The sequence below is a fragment of the Nothobranchius furzeri genome, chromosome 1 (genome assembly GCF_043380555.1).
Source record: "Nothobranchius furzeri strain GRZ-AD chromosome 1, NfurGRZ-RIMD1, whole genome shotgun sequence".
Classification (NCBI taxonomy): domain Eukaryota; kingdom Metazoa; phylum Chordata; class Actinopteri; order Cyprinodontiformes; family Nothobranchiidae; genus Nothobranchius; species Nothobranchius furzeri.
This window is the reverse complement of record NC_091741.1, coordinates 17395898-17411648: the sequence shown is the minus strand read 5'-3', so window position 1 is coordinate 17411648 and position 15751 is coordinate 17395898. Positions and strand designations below refer to the sequence as shown.

The 15751-nt window shown below is 54.7% G+C and overlaps 1 protein-coding gene across 1 annotated transcript; it reads left to right on the top strand.

Moving 5' to 3' along the window:
- The first annotated feature begins 6115 nt into the window (after positions 1-6115).
- Positions 6116-10622, top strand: LOC139071444 (uncharacterized). Its single transcript, XM_070553920.1, has 2 exons — positions 6116-7789; positions 7850-10622. The coding sequence occupies exon 2, from the start codon at positions 8397-8399 to the stop codon at positions 10620-10622; it is 2226 nt and encodes a 741-aa protein (XP_070410021.1). The 5' UTR covers positions 6116-7789; positions 7850-8396.
- The last annotated feature ends 5129 nt before the right edge of the window (positions 10623-15751 follow it).

The window sequence follows — 15751 nt, the reverse complement described above, 5'->3', positions numbered from 1 at the left end:
GTCTGACTGAGGGTCTCCAGGAGAGAAGCCCAAGCAAGACGCGCCCAGAGGAGCGTCTTGCCACATGTCAACACTGGGTCTGACTGAGCGCCTCCAGTAGAGAGGCCCAAGCAAGACAAGCCCCGAGGAGCGTCTTGACATATGTCAACACTGGGTCGGACTGAGGCCCTCAGTCAGACCCATTGTTGAAATGTGGCAAGACGCTACTCGGGGCGCTTCTTGCTTGGGCCTCTCTCCTGGAGGCGCTCAGTCAGACCGAGTGCTGACATGTGGCAAGACGCTCCTCGGGGCGCGTCTTGCTGGGGCCTCTCTCCTGGAGGCGCTCTGTCAGACCCAGTGTTGACATGTGTCAAGACGCTCCCCGGGCGTTTCTTGCTTGCGCCTCTCTCCTGGAGGCGCTCAGTCAGACCCAGAGGTGACATGTGGCAAGACGCTCCTCGGGCCTCTCTCCTGGAGGCGCTCGGTCAGACCCAGTGTTGACATGTGGCAAGACGCTCCTCGGGGCGCTTCTTGCTTGGGCCTCTCTCCTGGAGGTGCTCAGTCAGACCCAGTGTTGACATGTGGCAAGACGCTCCTCGGGGCGCGTCTTGCTGGGGCTTCTCTCATGGAGGCACTCAGTCAGACCCAGTGTTGACATGTGGCAAGACGCTCCTCGGGGCGCGTATTGCTTGGGCCTCTCTCCTGGATGCCCTCTGTCAGACCCAGTGTTGACATGTGGCAAGACTCTCCTCGGGGCGCGTCTTGCTTGGGCCTCTCTCCTGGAGGCGCTCAGTCAGACCCAGTGTTGACATGTGGCAGGACGCTCCTCGGGGCGTGTCTTGCTTGGGCCTCTCTCCTGGAGGCGCTCAGTCAGACCCAGTGTTGACATGTGGCAAAGGGCTCCTCGGGGCGCGTCTTGCTTGGGCCTCTCTCCTGGAGGCGCTCAGTCAGAACCAGAGGTGACATGTGGCAAGACGCTCCTCGGGGCGCGTCTTGCTTGGGCCTCAAGACGCTCCTCGGGGCACGTCTTGCTTGGGCCTCTCTCCTGGAGGCGCTGAGTCAGACCCAGAGGAGACATGTGTCAAGATGCTCCTCGGGGCGCGTCTTGCTTGGGCCTCTCTCCTGGAGGCGCTCAGTCAGACCGAGTGCTGACATGTGGCAAGACGCTCCTCCGGGCGCGTCTTGCTTGGGCCTCTCTCCTGGAGGCGCTCAGTCAGACCCAGTTTTCAGATGTGGCAAGACGCTCCTCGGGGCGCCTCCATGAGAGAAGCCCAAGCAAGACGCGCCCCGAGGATAGTCTTGCCACATGTCAACACTCGGTCTGACAGAGGGCATTCAGGAGAGAGGCCGAAGCAATACGCGCCCCGAGGAGCGTCTTGCCACATGCCAACACTGGGTCTGACTGAGCGCCTCCAGGAGAGAGGCCCAAGCAAGACGCACCACGAGGAGCGTCTTGCCACGTGTCAACACTGGGTCTGACTGAGCGCCTCCAGGAGAGAGGCCCAAGCAAGACGCGCCCCGAGGAGCGTCTTGCCACATGTCAACACTGGGTCTGACTGAGCGCCTCCAGGAGAGAGGCCCAAGCAAGACACGCCCCGAGGAGCGTCTTGCCACATGTCAACACTGGGTCTGACTGAGCGCCTCCAGGAGAGAGGCCCAAGCAAGACGCGCCCCGAGGAGCGTCTTGCCACATGTCAGCACTGGGTCTGACTGAGCGCCTCCAGGAGAGAGGCCCCTGCAAGACGCGCCCCGAGGAGCGTCTTGCCTTATGTCAGCACTCGGTCTGACTGAGCGCCTCCAGGAGAGAGGCCCAAGCAAGACGCGCCCCGAGGAGCGTCTTGCCACATGTCAACAATGGGTCTGACTGAGGGCCTCCAGGAGAGAGGCCCAAGCAAGATGCGCCCGGAGGAGCGTCTTGCCACATGTCAACACTGGGTCTGACAGAGGGCCTCCAGGAGAGAAGCCCAAGCAAGACGCGCCCCGAGGAGAGTCTTGCCACATGTCAACACTCGGTCTGACAGAGGGCATTCAGGAGAGAGGCCGAAGCAATACGCGCCCCGAGGAGCGTCTTGCCAAATGTCACCACTGGGTCTGACTGAGCGCCTCCAGGAGAGAGGCCCAAGCAAGACGCGCCCCGAGGAGCGTCAGGCTACATGTCACTACTCGGTCTGACTGAGCGCCTCCAGGAAAGAGGCCCAAGCAAGACTTGCCCCGAGGAGCGTCTTGCCACATGTCAACAATGGGTCTGACTGAGGGTCTCCAGGAGAGAAGCCCAAGCAAGACGCGCCCAGAGGAGCGTCTTGCCACATGTCAACACTGGGTCTGACTGAGCGCCTCCAGTAGAGAGGCCCAAGCAAGACAAGCCCCGAGGAGCGTCTTGACATATGTCAACACTGGGTCGGACTGAGGGCCTCCATGAGAGAAGCCCAAGCAAGACGCGCCCCGAGGAGAGTCTTGCCACATGTCAACACTCGGTCTGACAGAGGGCATTCAGGAGAGAGGCCGAAGCAATACGCGCCCCGAGGAGCGTCTTGCCACATGTCACCACTGGGTCTGAATGAGCGCCTCCAGGAGAGAGGCCCAACCAAGACGCGCCCCGAGGAGTGTCTTGCCACATGCCAACACTGGGTCTGACTGAGCGCCTCCAGGAGAGAGGCCCCAGCAAGACGCGCCCCGAGGAGAGTCTTGCCACATGTCAACACTGGGTCTGACAGAGGGCATCCAGGAGAGAGGCCCAAGCAATACGCGCCCCGAGGAGCGTCTTGCCACATGTCAACAATGGGTCTGACTGAGGGGCTCCAGGAGAGAAGCCAAAGCAAGACGCGCCCCGAGGAGCTTCTTTCCACATGTCAACAATGGGTCTTACTGAGGGCCTCCATGAGAGAAGCCCAAGCAAGACGCGCCCTGAGGAGTGTCTTGCCACATGTCAACACTGTTTCTGACTGAGCGCCTCCAGGAGAGAGGCCCAAGCAAGATGCGCCCCGAGGAGCGTCTTGCCACGAGTCAACACTGGGTCTGACTGAGCTCCTCCAGGAGAGAGGCCCAAGCAAGACGCGCCCAGAGGAGCGTCTTGCCACGTGTCACCACTGGGTCTGATTGAGCACCTCCAGGAGAGAGGCCCCAGCAAGACGCGCCCCGAGGAGCGTCTTGCCTTATGTCAGCACTCGGTCTGACTGAGCGCCTCCAGGAGAGAGGCCGAAGCAAGACGCGCCCCGAGGAGCGTCTTGCCACATGTCACTACTCAGTCTGACTGAGCGCCTCCAGGAGGGAGGTCCAAGCAAGACGCGCCCCGAGGAGCGTCTTGCCACATGTCACTACTCGGTCTGACTGAGCGCCTCCAGGAGAGAGGCCCAAGCAAGACTTGCCCCGAGGAGCGTCTTGCCACATGTCAACAATGGGTCTGACTGAGGGTCTCCAGGAGAGAAGCCCAAGCAAGACGCGCCCAGAGGAGCGTCTTGCCACATGTCAACACTGGGTCTGACTGAGCGCCTCCAGTAGAGAGGCCCAAGCAAGACATGCCCCGAGGAGCGTCTTGACATATGTCAACACTGGGTCGGATTGAGGGCCTCCATGAAAGAAGCCCAAGCAAGACGCGCCCCGAGGAGAGTCTTGCCACATGTCAACACTGGGTCTGACAGAGGGCCTCTAGGAGAGAGGCCCAAGCAAGACGCGCCCAGAGGAGTGTCTTGCCACATGTCACCACTGGGTCTGACTGAGCGCCTCCAGGAGAGAGGCCCAAGCAAGACGCGCCCCGAGGAGCGTCAGGCCACATGTCACTACTCAGTCTGACTGAGCGCCTCCAGGAGAGAGGCCCAAGCAAGACGCGCCCCGAGGAGCGTCTTGCCACATGTCAGCACTGGGTCTGACTGAGCGCCTCCAGGAGAGAGGCCCCAGCAAGACGCGCCCCTGAGGAGCGTCTTGCCACATGTCAACACTGGGTCTGACTGAGCGCCTCCAGTAGAGAGGCCCAAGCAAGACACGCCCCGAGGAGCGTCTTGACATATGTCAACACTGGGTCGGACTGAGGGCCTCCATGAGAGAAGCCCAAGCAAGACGCGCCCCGAGGAGAGTCTTGCCACATGTCAACACTCGGTCTGACAGAGGGCATTCAGGAGAGAGGCCGAAGCAATACGCGCCCCGAGGAGCGTCTTGCCACATGTCACCACTGGGTCTGACTGAGCGCCTCCAGGAGAGAGGCCCAAGCAAGACGCGCCCCGAGGAGCGTCAGGCCACATGTCACTACTCGGTCTGACTGAGCGCCTCCAGGAGAGAGGCCCAAGCAAGACTTGCCCCGAGGAGCGTCTTGCCACATGTCAACAATGGGTCTGACTGAGGGTCTCCAGGAGAGAATCCCAAGCAAGACGCGCCCAGAGGAGCGTCTTGCCACATGTCAACACTGGGTCTGACTGAGCGCCTCCAGTAGAGAGGCCCAAGCAAGACAAGCCCCGAGGAGCGTCTTGACATATGTCAACACTGGGTCGGACTGAGGCCCTCAGTCAGACCCATTGTTGATATGTGGCAAGACGCTACTCGGGGCGCTTCTTGCTTGGGCCTCTCTCCTGGAGGCGCTCAGTCAGACCGAGTGCTGACATGTGGCAAGACGCTCCTCGGGGCGCGTCTTGCTGGGGCCTCTCTCCTGGAGGCGCTCTGTCAGACCCAGTGTTGACATGTGTCAAGACGCTCCTCGGGCGTTTCTTGCTTGCGCCTCTCTCCTGGAGGCGCTCAGTCAGACCCAGAGGTGACATGTGGCAAGACGCTCCTCGGGCCTCTCTCCTGGAGGCGCTCGGTCAGACCCAGTGTTGACATGTGGCAAGATGCTCCTCGGGGCGCTTCTTGCTTGGGCCTCTCTCCTGGAGGTGCTCAGTCAGACCCAGTGTTGACATGTGGCAAGACGCTCCTCGGGGCGCGTCTTGCTGGGGCTTCTCTCATGGAGGCACTCAGTCAGACCCAGTGTTGACATGTGGCAAGACGCTCCTCGGGGCGCGTATTGCTTGGGCCTCTCTCCTGGATGCCCTCTGTCAGACCCAGTGTTGACATGTGGCAAGACTCTCCTCGGGGCGCGTCTTGCTTGGGCCTCTCTCCTGGAGGCGCTCAGTCAGACCCAGTGTTGACATGTGGCAAGACGCTCCTCGGGGCGTGTCTTGCTTGGGCCTCTCTCCTGGAGGCGCTCAGTCAGACCCAGTGTTGACATGTGGCAAAGGGCTCCTCGGGGCGCGTCTTGCTCGGGCCTCTCTCCTGGAGGCGCTCAGTCAGAACCAGAGGTGACATGTGGCAAGACGCTCCTCGGGGCGCGTCTTGCTTGGGCCTCAAGACGCTCCTCGGGGCACGTCTTCCTTGGGCCTCTCTCCTGGAGGCGCTGAGTCAGACCCAGAGGAGACATGTGTCAAGATGCTCCTCGGGGCGCGTCTTGCTTGGGCCTCTCTCCTGGAGGTGCTCAGTCAGACCCAGTTTTCACATGTGGCAAGACGCTCCTCGGGGCGCCTCCATGAGAGAAGCCCAAGCAAGACGCGCCCCGAGGATAGTCTTGCCACATGTCAACACTCGGTCTGACAGAGGGCATTCAGGAGAGAGGCCGAAGCAATACGCGCCCCGAGGAGCGTCTTGCCACATGCCAACACTGGGTCTGACTGAGCGCCTCCAGGAGAGAGGCCCAAGCAAGACGCGCCACGAGGAGCGTCTTGCCATGTGTCAACACTGTGTCTGACTGAGCGCCTCCAGTAGAGAGGCCCAAGCAAGACAAGCCCCGAGGAGCGTCTTGACATATGTCAACACTGGGTCGGACTGAGGGCCTCCATGAGAGAAGCCCAAGCAAGACGCGCCCCGAGGAGAGTCTTGCCACATGTCAACACTCGGTCTGACAGAGGGCATTCAGGAGAGAGGCCGAAGCAATACGCGCCCCGAGGAGCGTCTTGCCACATGTCACCACTGGGTCTGAATGAGCGCCTCCAGGAGAGAGGCCCAACCAAGACGCGCCCCGAGGAGTGTCTTGCCACATGCCAACACTGGGTCTGACTGAGCGCCTCCAGGAGAGAGGCCCAAGCAAGACGCGCCACGAGGAGCATCTTGCCACGTGTCAACACTGGGTCTGACTGAGCGCCTCCAGGAGAGAGGCCCAAGCAAGATGTGCCCTGTTGAGGGTCTGACCTCATGAGGAAATTACTATGCAGTGATTTTCTCCAAAATGACTGTGCTTAAATTGCTCTGAAAAGCAAATAATCACATCAGCGCCAAGAAACTTCATTTCCCATGATGCTTTGCACACGGAAGCATTGTGATGACGTCACCGCCTAATACCAGAAACACGATCTGCGGGAGGCGGGAGCTTGGAGCTTTCCCGCGACTTCAAAGACTATAAATCATGAATGAGACAAAGAAACCTCGTTCTTTTGCCCAGGATACCTGGCGGTGAGGACACGCTTGTCGAACGCTCCGACTTCTTTGAGCACGCGGAAGCTCTAAGAGCCAAGTTGAGCCCACGGGACCGCTGATCTGCTCGTTTCTGCTCCCCTCCAGCTGATGTTTGAGGACACAGAACCAGCTGAGGGAAACAACAACTCCATCCAGCTCTCAGAAACGCTGTAAGTTATAACTCAGCACAGAAAGAAACTTTGCTGTCTCTGTCCAGCCCGTGGAGAAACACTCGTGAACGCCAAACAACGGAGAAAGCATCAAACCGACGGATGACGCCGGAAACTGCGGAGAAAAACGGAGAACCGTCAAGTCATAACAGCGGGGGACGCCTTGCTGCTTTGGTGATCAGGAAACTCATTTTTTTTCTCTCCTTTTCTTCTCCCGTTTCCTCTATAGTCTCAAATAAGCAATAAACCGCGTCTATTGCTTAAAAAGTAGCTTCGTGTTTTCCTCTTTCGTCCCAAACACGTCCGTCGGGTCATTTTGAAAGAATAAACTGCTTATTGATCATTGTTTGGTATCTTAAAATGGTTTCTGTCATGGCCAGGCTGAAACTAAAAGATATTAATTTGTGATTAATCTTTTGTGTTGTTTCATGATCTTTTGAAATGTTTTGAGTGATTTAAGGTTAAGTTACTACTGATTCTAAGTGCTTTGGAAGTTAAAGTGCAAGTTGCCACCCACACTTTAGCCAGACAAAGGGGTCAGCCATCTTGTATTCAAGACTCCATTTTGAATCCATACACACGCACACACACACACACATACACACTACTCCTTTGTGAGAACAAAGGACCCCATTCATACATCCTCCATCACATGCAAACACATCCATCTTCAATCATATCACACGGTTATTATTCATCTATTCCACTGTTTATTCATTTGACAAATTGTTAATTAAACGTTATAAAATTCAGATTTTCGTCTCCAGTAGCTTTGTTGTGTCGAAGAGAAGTCTCTGCTCCAAGGATTCTACGAACTTCAAGAAAGACTGATAAGAGTTTTGGATTCAATTTTTCCCCGGAAAAAGGGGAATGGTGCCCCGTATATCTAAGAATATCTTAATTAATTAATAAATCAGTAAATATTTACATATTTACAGAATTTATTGAAGAATCCAAAAGTAAGTTAACGCTTGCGAATTGTTCGCTCCTAATAACCCCAACATTTTATTGGTGCAGCCCGTGTGAGGCTTGGATACACAGAGATTTCTATCCGGCACAAACAAACAAATAAATCCAAAGAGCTTGAATTAAAAATAATCCGTTGTTCAGCCTTGAACCAGCAACAGAGTGGTGCTGATTTCGCTGAGCAGGAAGCTGCATCGAACTCTCACCAGTAACTCAGTGCTTCTTTAAAGGTGCAACGTGTAAATTAATTCTGGTTGACCTTTTAGGTTAAAATTCAGCTTTTCCTTAAAGGTGCAACGTGTAATTAATTCTGGCTAACCTTTTAGGTTAAAAATTCAGTTTTTCCTTAAAGGTGCAACGTGTAATTAATTCTGGCTAACCTTTTAGGTTAAAATTCAGTTTTTCCTTAAAGGTGCAACGTGTAATTAATTCTGGCTAACCTTTTAGGTTAAAATTCAGTTCCTCATTAAAGGTGCAGCGTGTAAGTAATTCTGACTAACCCTTTTAGGCTAAAATTAACTGCTAATTTAGCGACTTTAACTCACAGTGGCTATTGTAACTAACTGAAACCTTCACTCAAAGACTGATAACACCTTGTTTGCTAATATTCTGAAGGAATAACTAGCATATTTAACACTGCAAGTGTTGTAAGACGTTGCTACGGCAACGCACCAGCTTTTGCTAAAATACTGAAAGGAATAGTATTTTAGGCGTTAGTCACGGCATTCCGTGCAATCTTAAAACGCTAAAACCTGTGCGCACAAAGGTTAATTTAGTGTTTTTCTGCTACAAAGCTAGCAGTTGCTGCCCAAAAGGTGCAGTTTGAGCTATCTGCAGAAGCTCTACTAGGCTATTTTTGGTTCGGTTGTTAAAATGGAGGGACAGAGTAGTGAACTGACCAACTCCCAGCAACCAGGTGGCGCTGCGGCTCACGACTATGAACCTGGCCTACTTTCTGGACAAATATTGTCCAAACTGGTCGCGGTTGCTCGAGAACCCGACTACCCTTCTAGGGATTTCACTGAAGAACAGCGTAGCGACGAGCTGGAAGCTGTAATTGATCAAATAGAAAACCCGGATGGTACAAAACCAATCCAGGTTCACTTAGCTAAGTTAGCCCTGATCCTCTATCAGAGAGAACTCCAACATGATCGAGAGATCATGAAGCTCCAGAGCATGCTAGCTGAAAGGCAGCAAAATGGAAGGCAGAAGGATGACGAGGAGGAAGCCAGCACCGATTCTGGGGAAGATGGGGAGAAGACCCCGCCCCCTTCTGCTGATGACAACAGACAGTGGGAAGGGGGGGAACACCGTGACTCTGAGGCTGAGCCAGAGTGCTCTCCCACACCGGTACGAAAGCAAGCCGGCAAAGCCAACCAGGGTCCGCCCAGGACGATCGCCAAAGACCAATTGGTTTCCTCCACCCAAGGTAGCGAGGGACCGCCGTCCCGCCGTAAAGGTAGGCTACCTCCTGATACGTCTCCATACGATAATCAACAGTATGTGGTGTGGGACTCTCTGGACAGACGCACGCCGCAGGGGAGAGATGAAGCTCATCTGTTCCAACCTTCGGCCCCGTTCCCTACACACACTATAGGGCATTCAGGACCACCTAGGGGCCGAGAGCAGTTCGCCCTCGAATCCCAGGTTGGACCACCACCCTCATCATCACGGCCTTCTCAATCAGTGAGAAGTCGACCAGCTGAGCGGCACCTCTATTTAGACCGCTCCCCCAGTCCACGAAGGGTGCAAGGTGCCGGCTGGGGTTATGCACAAGCCCAACCTGCACCTCCACCATCCACCCATCCTAGCTACTCCGGTATTCGGCATGCCGATAACCAGCTGCAGGACAAAGCATCATACGCCAGTCCGTACCCGGACAAAGCGTATTACGCAGATGCCCCAGTTGAAAGACGCAGGCTGCACTACGCAGACGTGCCCCGGGAGGAGGATCTCCCAGGACACCCACGTGACGTGCCAGCAGCCCGCCACAACATGCCGGACCCCGATTTGGGCCCCAGGAGTCAACATTGGGAGCCCAGAGCACACCAGCGATATCCAGCACTCTCTGAGACAGACCGTGGGTCAGAGTCAGAGGATGACGCGCCGTACCGTGAGTCAGGGCTCCGTGTACGTCAAATTGAATCGCTAGCTAAAGACGTAGAACGTTTTGATCCTAACACCAATGAATCCAATGTCGACGATTATCTCAGGGAGATAGAACGTTGTCTGCTTGATCTTCCAGCACCCTCTTCAAGGGAGAAGCTCAAGCTAATTTGGAAAACCACATCTAGAACGGTGCACGGTTTCATGGAAACTCTACCACCTGACATTCGTGATCGGTACTCCTCGCTCTGCCGAGCGTTGAGAGATGAATACGCCACGTATGCAGACTCTGCGTCAGCTACAATGGGGGCCTTCTCCATCAAACACGGGAGGAACGAACCCCCCAGAGAGTATTATCGCCGACTCAAAAGTGCTTATTTCCAAGGTCGAAACGGCCCTGGGCTCGAGGAAGACCCTGCCTTCAGATCCCTGTTCATTCACAACCTGCACGAGTGTGTTCGCTCCGAAGTCTCAATGTATTGTCGGATGAAAAAACTGACAACTCAGGAGATTAGGAGATACGCTCAACAGGCTTGGGAAGCCGGCGGAAAGCCCCAAAAGCCTGACGCACATCACCGCGTCATGCACCTAACTCCCGACACCGAGCCGCGTTTGGAGCTTGAAGGCACAGAAGCTCCACCCACTAAGCCAAAATCTGCTAAACCTAGACCTGTTAAACCGCAAGAGCAGTCCCAATCTCCTCAACAGGGGAAGGGGGGTGCTGATTGGCCGCCTAGGTCTGGACAATCAGACAGGAAGTGGCCCAACCAAAACCAACGGCAGGCAGGTCGGAACAGTGGAAGGTTTAAGGAGCGCCGCCCACAGGTAGGTCCCGAACACAAGTCCGCAGGTGAGTACTTGACCAAAGCCGACCTCCAGGAGATGTTTCAGCAGTTCCTAGCTAAACAGAAGGAACAGCTGAGATCTGCAGATGAGACCCCTGCACCAAAGTCTGCTTCTAAGAAGCCAGACTCAGAGCCAACGTCCGCATGACTAGGCGTGGCTCAACCCCCCAGCGTGGCCAGGACTTACCTGATCAGTTGGGGAAACACTACTGGTAGACCACAGGAGTCTCCTGAAATCTACCCCCCAGAGAAACCAGATACTAAATTTCTGAAGTTCCTTGGTGACTTAACAAACCATGATCATGCTCGCCGTTTGTACTGTAGCACCAACGTAGGTGGGTGCATACAGGTTGATGCTCTGCTGGATACCGGCTCAGAAATCACCCTGATGTGCTCCACACTGTTCCATCGCGTGTCTGACACCATGCGGTCGCTCGGGAAACCAGTCCAGGTAGAACCCTGTGACCTGAAAATCACCAGCTACACCCAGACCCGGGAGTGTATCACTCACCGGGCGTGGCTGGACATCACCTTCCAAGACATGACTCTGGTTCACCCGTTTTATGTCTGCCAGCTAGACACTGAACCACTTCTCATTGGTCAGGACCTGCTTGAACGTCTAGCTCCCCTCATTGACTGCCAGAAGGGTCAACTGTGGGCCCAGGTGGACACACCTAAGCCCTGGAACCCAGATAGCAGCCGACCATCCTCCATTCTTGAAGTCAGCATAAGTGAGCCGCAAAACCCTTGTTCCAAGGTCATGCCCCTTCCTACGGCTCCCACAGACGATGTCCGCCTGCAAAGGCACGAAACCGCTCCTGGAACTCCTCTCTGCACACATTCATCTTTTCTCTGCTCGCTGAAGAACGTCAGCCTGCAGCCATATGCACCACACATAGTTGGTGGTCTTACCATCAACTGCACCCACATCTCAGATGCTCGCCTTGCTCTTTGGTCGGAAAAGTCAGCCATCAGCCAGCAGACGTTTGAACACCTGCGTCAGAAGGACCCCCTTCTGGTCAGCGTGACACGTAGCCATCGGCTCTTGTCACCTACTTGGCCGCAGAGGCTCCTGAAAGCGCCAGAGGTCTGCTCTCTGACTATCCAACTTGGAGCAAGACAGCTCACACATACATTCAGCATCATACCACAGCTTGATCCACCTGCACTCATTGGAGCAGATCTGCTGGTTCGACTAGGTGCCCAGCTGGACACTTGCAATCAAGTCCTTTGGGCCCGGGCCACACCATCCTCTGAGCCTGGCTCAGAAGGCCGTGAACACTTGCTGTCCGGACAGACCATTCCACAGGCCTGCCGTGCAGTGGTTGAGGCCAGCACGGTTCTGCCCCCACTGGTCAAAGGAGTGCCTGTTCGTCTGACTCTGATGAAGCATCAGAAGCTGCCAGGCACACAGGCCTTCTTCCAGCCATCACCACACTTCTTGGAGCTCAACTTAGCCGTCTGTGGCACGCCACTCTTGGAGCTGAACAATCGTTCTGCCTACTTGTTGGTCGAAAATCCGACCCGGAGTCCTATCCACATGCCGGCAGGAAAGCCCTTGGGCATGCTGATAGATAGCTCATTCCATGACTTCGAACTTTCAGTCCCCGTGATCGGACAACTTCCGTTGTTCTTGAACGACAGACAGGTTGGTGTAGACACATTCAGTACTTTCCCTTCACAAATGATAACCATCAAGCGGCATGAAGCCCTTCCTGAGGAACCCATTTGCAGTGCAACCTTAGATACTGACAGCGGTCAGTGTCTAACGGTTTTTGCAATAAATACTCAACCCTCTGAGTCACCGGTTGAAAGCCCGGAACACCAGAGACCCTCCTCCTCTGAACCTTATGACGGCTTCGAGGCCGAAGTCAGCCAGCAGCTTGACAAAGCGGATGCGCTGGAGTCAGAGGAGCAGAGAGCAGAGCTTAGAAGCCTGTTCTATGAGTTTCAGTCCGTCTTATCCAGGGACTCCCTGGACTGTGGACTCACAAACCTGCACACGGTTCGCATTCCAACGAACCCGAATGCCCCTCCTACTTTTGTACGTCAGTACAAGATTCCCCTCGCTGCTTATGAGTCGATCCAAGAGATCCTCGATCAGCTGAAGGAGAAAAACATCATCAGAGAGTGTAACTCCACTTACAACTCTCCCATCTGGCCGGTTCTGAAACCGACTGGGAAATGGCGTCTCACCATAGACTATCGCGCACTGAACAAACAAGTACCTCTCTCCAGGTGGCCTATGATCCATTTAGATCAGGAGCTAGCCAGAGTCAGAGATGCTCGTTTCTTCTCTACGGTTGACGTAGCCAACGGCTTCTGGACCATGAAGGTTGAGCCGGCGGACCAGTATAAACTGGCTTTCTCCTTTGGAAATCGCCAATATACTTGGAACCGCTGCCCCTTTGGCTACTCTAACTCACCTGCCGAGTTCAACATCTTCCTCCACAAAGCCATGTCAGATGCTGCTTCCAGAGGGAACCTCATATATGTCGATGACATCTTGATGAGGAGTCGAACCTTCGAGGAGCACCTGGCCGAACTCCGTCACGTGCTGCAACAGCTCGCTGACGCCGGAGCTAAATTGGCGATTGTCAAGGGACAGTGGTGTCGAACCAAAGTGGAGTATGTTGGACTGCTGGTTGGCCCTAATGGAGTCGAGCCCCAAGCGGGACGCATTAGAGCCATTCAGGACATCAAAGCCCCAGCTAATCTGACCGAACTCAGGAGCTTCCTCGGAGTCTGCAACTACTCCAGGCAGTTCATTGAGGAGTACGCTGAAATAGCGAGGCCCCTCACTGAGCTGCTTCAGAACGACACACCTTTTGTGTGGGACAGACCCCAAGAACTCTCCTTCCAGTTCCTAAAACAGAAGTTGGCGTCCGCACCCTGTCTGGCTTACCCAGACAAGGATAAAGAGTTCTACATAGAGGCGACTTTCTCCTCTCACTGCCTGAGCGCTGCTTTGAAGCAGAAACACGACCAGGACATGAGAGTTGTGGCATACGCCAGCAAGCCTCTGAGCAAGGTGGAACTCCAGTTCTCAGACTGTGAGAGAGCCCTCCTCTCTACAGTCTGGGCTGTCGAACACTTTCGTAGTTACATCGGTGGACAGAAAGTGATCATTGAAACGTGTCATCAGCCTGTCACCTTCCTAAACAGCCAGCGTCTGCGCGAAGGAAGAGTGTCAAACAGCCGCATTGCGACGTGGATGATGGTGCTCCAAGGATACAACATTGAGGTCAAGTATGGTCAGAACACCAAGCTAGCGCTAGGACAAGGGCTAGCTGGCTGCCAGCACTGTGACTCTGACTCCGTCATGGGCCCCCTGGACACACCTGCCGCAGTCTACCCAACCGCATCCAATCATCGCTACTTTGATGAGAATGTTTGCCAAGGGCTTCCGAAAGTTTACACTGATGGATGCTCCTACCTTCACGAAGGCCAGCTCCGTGCTGGGGTTGGAGTCGTTTGGGTTGACTGTGACACCAAGCAACCAAATCACTACCGGTTGGGCCAAAAGTCTAGTCAGTACGCCGAAATTGCTGCAGTGTTGATAACCCTCCAGCAGGCGGCAGCCTTGGACATCACTCAAATCGTCCTTTGCTCTGATTCAAACTACGCTAGACACAGCTTCATCTCTCACTTCCCCATGTGGAAGGAGAACAACATGAAAAACGCCAGGAACAGAGACGTGAAACACTCGGAGTTATTCCTAGCGTGTGATCTGCTCACCACTGAGAAAGGCATAATGGTCTACTGGAAAAAGGTCAAAGGTCACTCCAGGACCCTAGGTCCGGAGAAAGATGGTAATGACGAAGCTGACCGCCTTGCTAAGCTCGGTGCTGACCAGGGAACCTGTTGGGAATTCAAAGACGAGTGGCTTCCACCCAAGGCCGTTCACGAGGTCTGCGCGATTACTCGTCGCCATGCTAAACAGGCAGACGAACCTCGGACCGTTGAGGTACCAGTGTTTCTAGGCAGACAACCACAGGATGCGGACCTAGTCACCATGCAGGAACAAGATCCTGACCTGAAGCTCATCCGCGAGCTTCTCCAAAAGGGCCCGATGTCTAAACAACCATCACCACCTATTGGTGCAAGCCAAGATTTGGTAAACCTGCATCGTCAACTCACGCACCTGAAACTACAAAACGATTTGTTAGTTTACATGCGTGACGATCACAGCCCGCCGCGCTGGGTTGTTCCACTCGACCACAGAGGAGTGATGCTTGCCTACGCCCACGACACTCCGGTTGGAGGTCACCGCGGAGCAAAAGCTACCCTCGCGTCACTGACAGAAGTAGCGTATTGGCCGTCGATGTCCAAGGACGTACACAGCTATGTCCAAGGCTGCCTCGTCTGTGCCCAGTTTCAACCCTCCCAGCCGCTTGCTAGAGCACCACTGCAACGCAGGGGAATAACCTTCCCTTGGTCCCACCTGCAGATCGACTGGGTTGGACCGGTTCCCAAATCGGCAAGAGGAAACAAATATATGCTAACTGTAACTTGCAGTTTCACAAAGTGGGTTGAGTGCCTTCCAGCGCCAAACGATACAGCCGTCACAACCGCTGTACTGCTGATTAACCACGTTTTCAGTCGATGGGGACTTCCACTCTGCATTGACTCTGACCGAGGAACTCATTTCACATCCAGTGTAATGATGTCCCTGTTTGAACTTTTGGGAGTGGAAGTGAGATTCCACCTCCCCTATCACCCACAGTCATCCGGACAGGTCGAACGGATGAACCGCACGGTCGTCTCTATGCTCAAAAAGTACGTCTGCTCCACTGGGAAGGACTGGGACGTCAAGCTCCCTCTGGTCCTGATGGCCATACGGTCCACTCCACAGCGATCCACGGGGGTTACGCCCTTTGAGATGATGACCGGCAGACTGATGACTCTACCACTGCACCTCCTGTATCACCCAGAGGATGTCAGTGTTGCCACTGCCTATACCGCTCATCAGTATGTGGCAGACTTGAAAACACACCTCAGAGCTACGTTCGCGCACGCTCAGAAGAAACTGGAGACCAACGTAGAAGGCGCTAAAGCCTACTACGACCAAAAGACAACCAGCCGCGAATACGAGGTGGGTGACAAAGTATTCTACTTTCGGTTCGCCCAACCGGCACGCAAACCTAAGAAGTTCCTGCCCTGCTGGTCAGGACCATTTGAGATCGTGGCAAAACTCTCTCCAGTTGCATACAGGTTACGCATCACCAAAGCGAGACAGGAGCCTGTCTACAAATGGGTGCATGCAAACCAAATCAA

What these genes read in the sequence shown, in the direction of transcription:
- LOC139071444 (XM_070553920.1), top strand. Translation starts at nt 8,397, where the DNA reads ATGGAGGGACAGAGTAGTGAACTGACCAACTCCCAGCAACCAGGTGGC.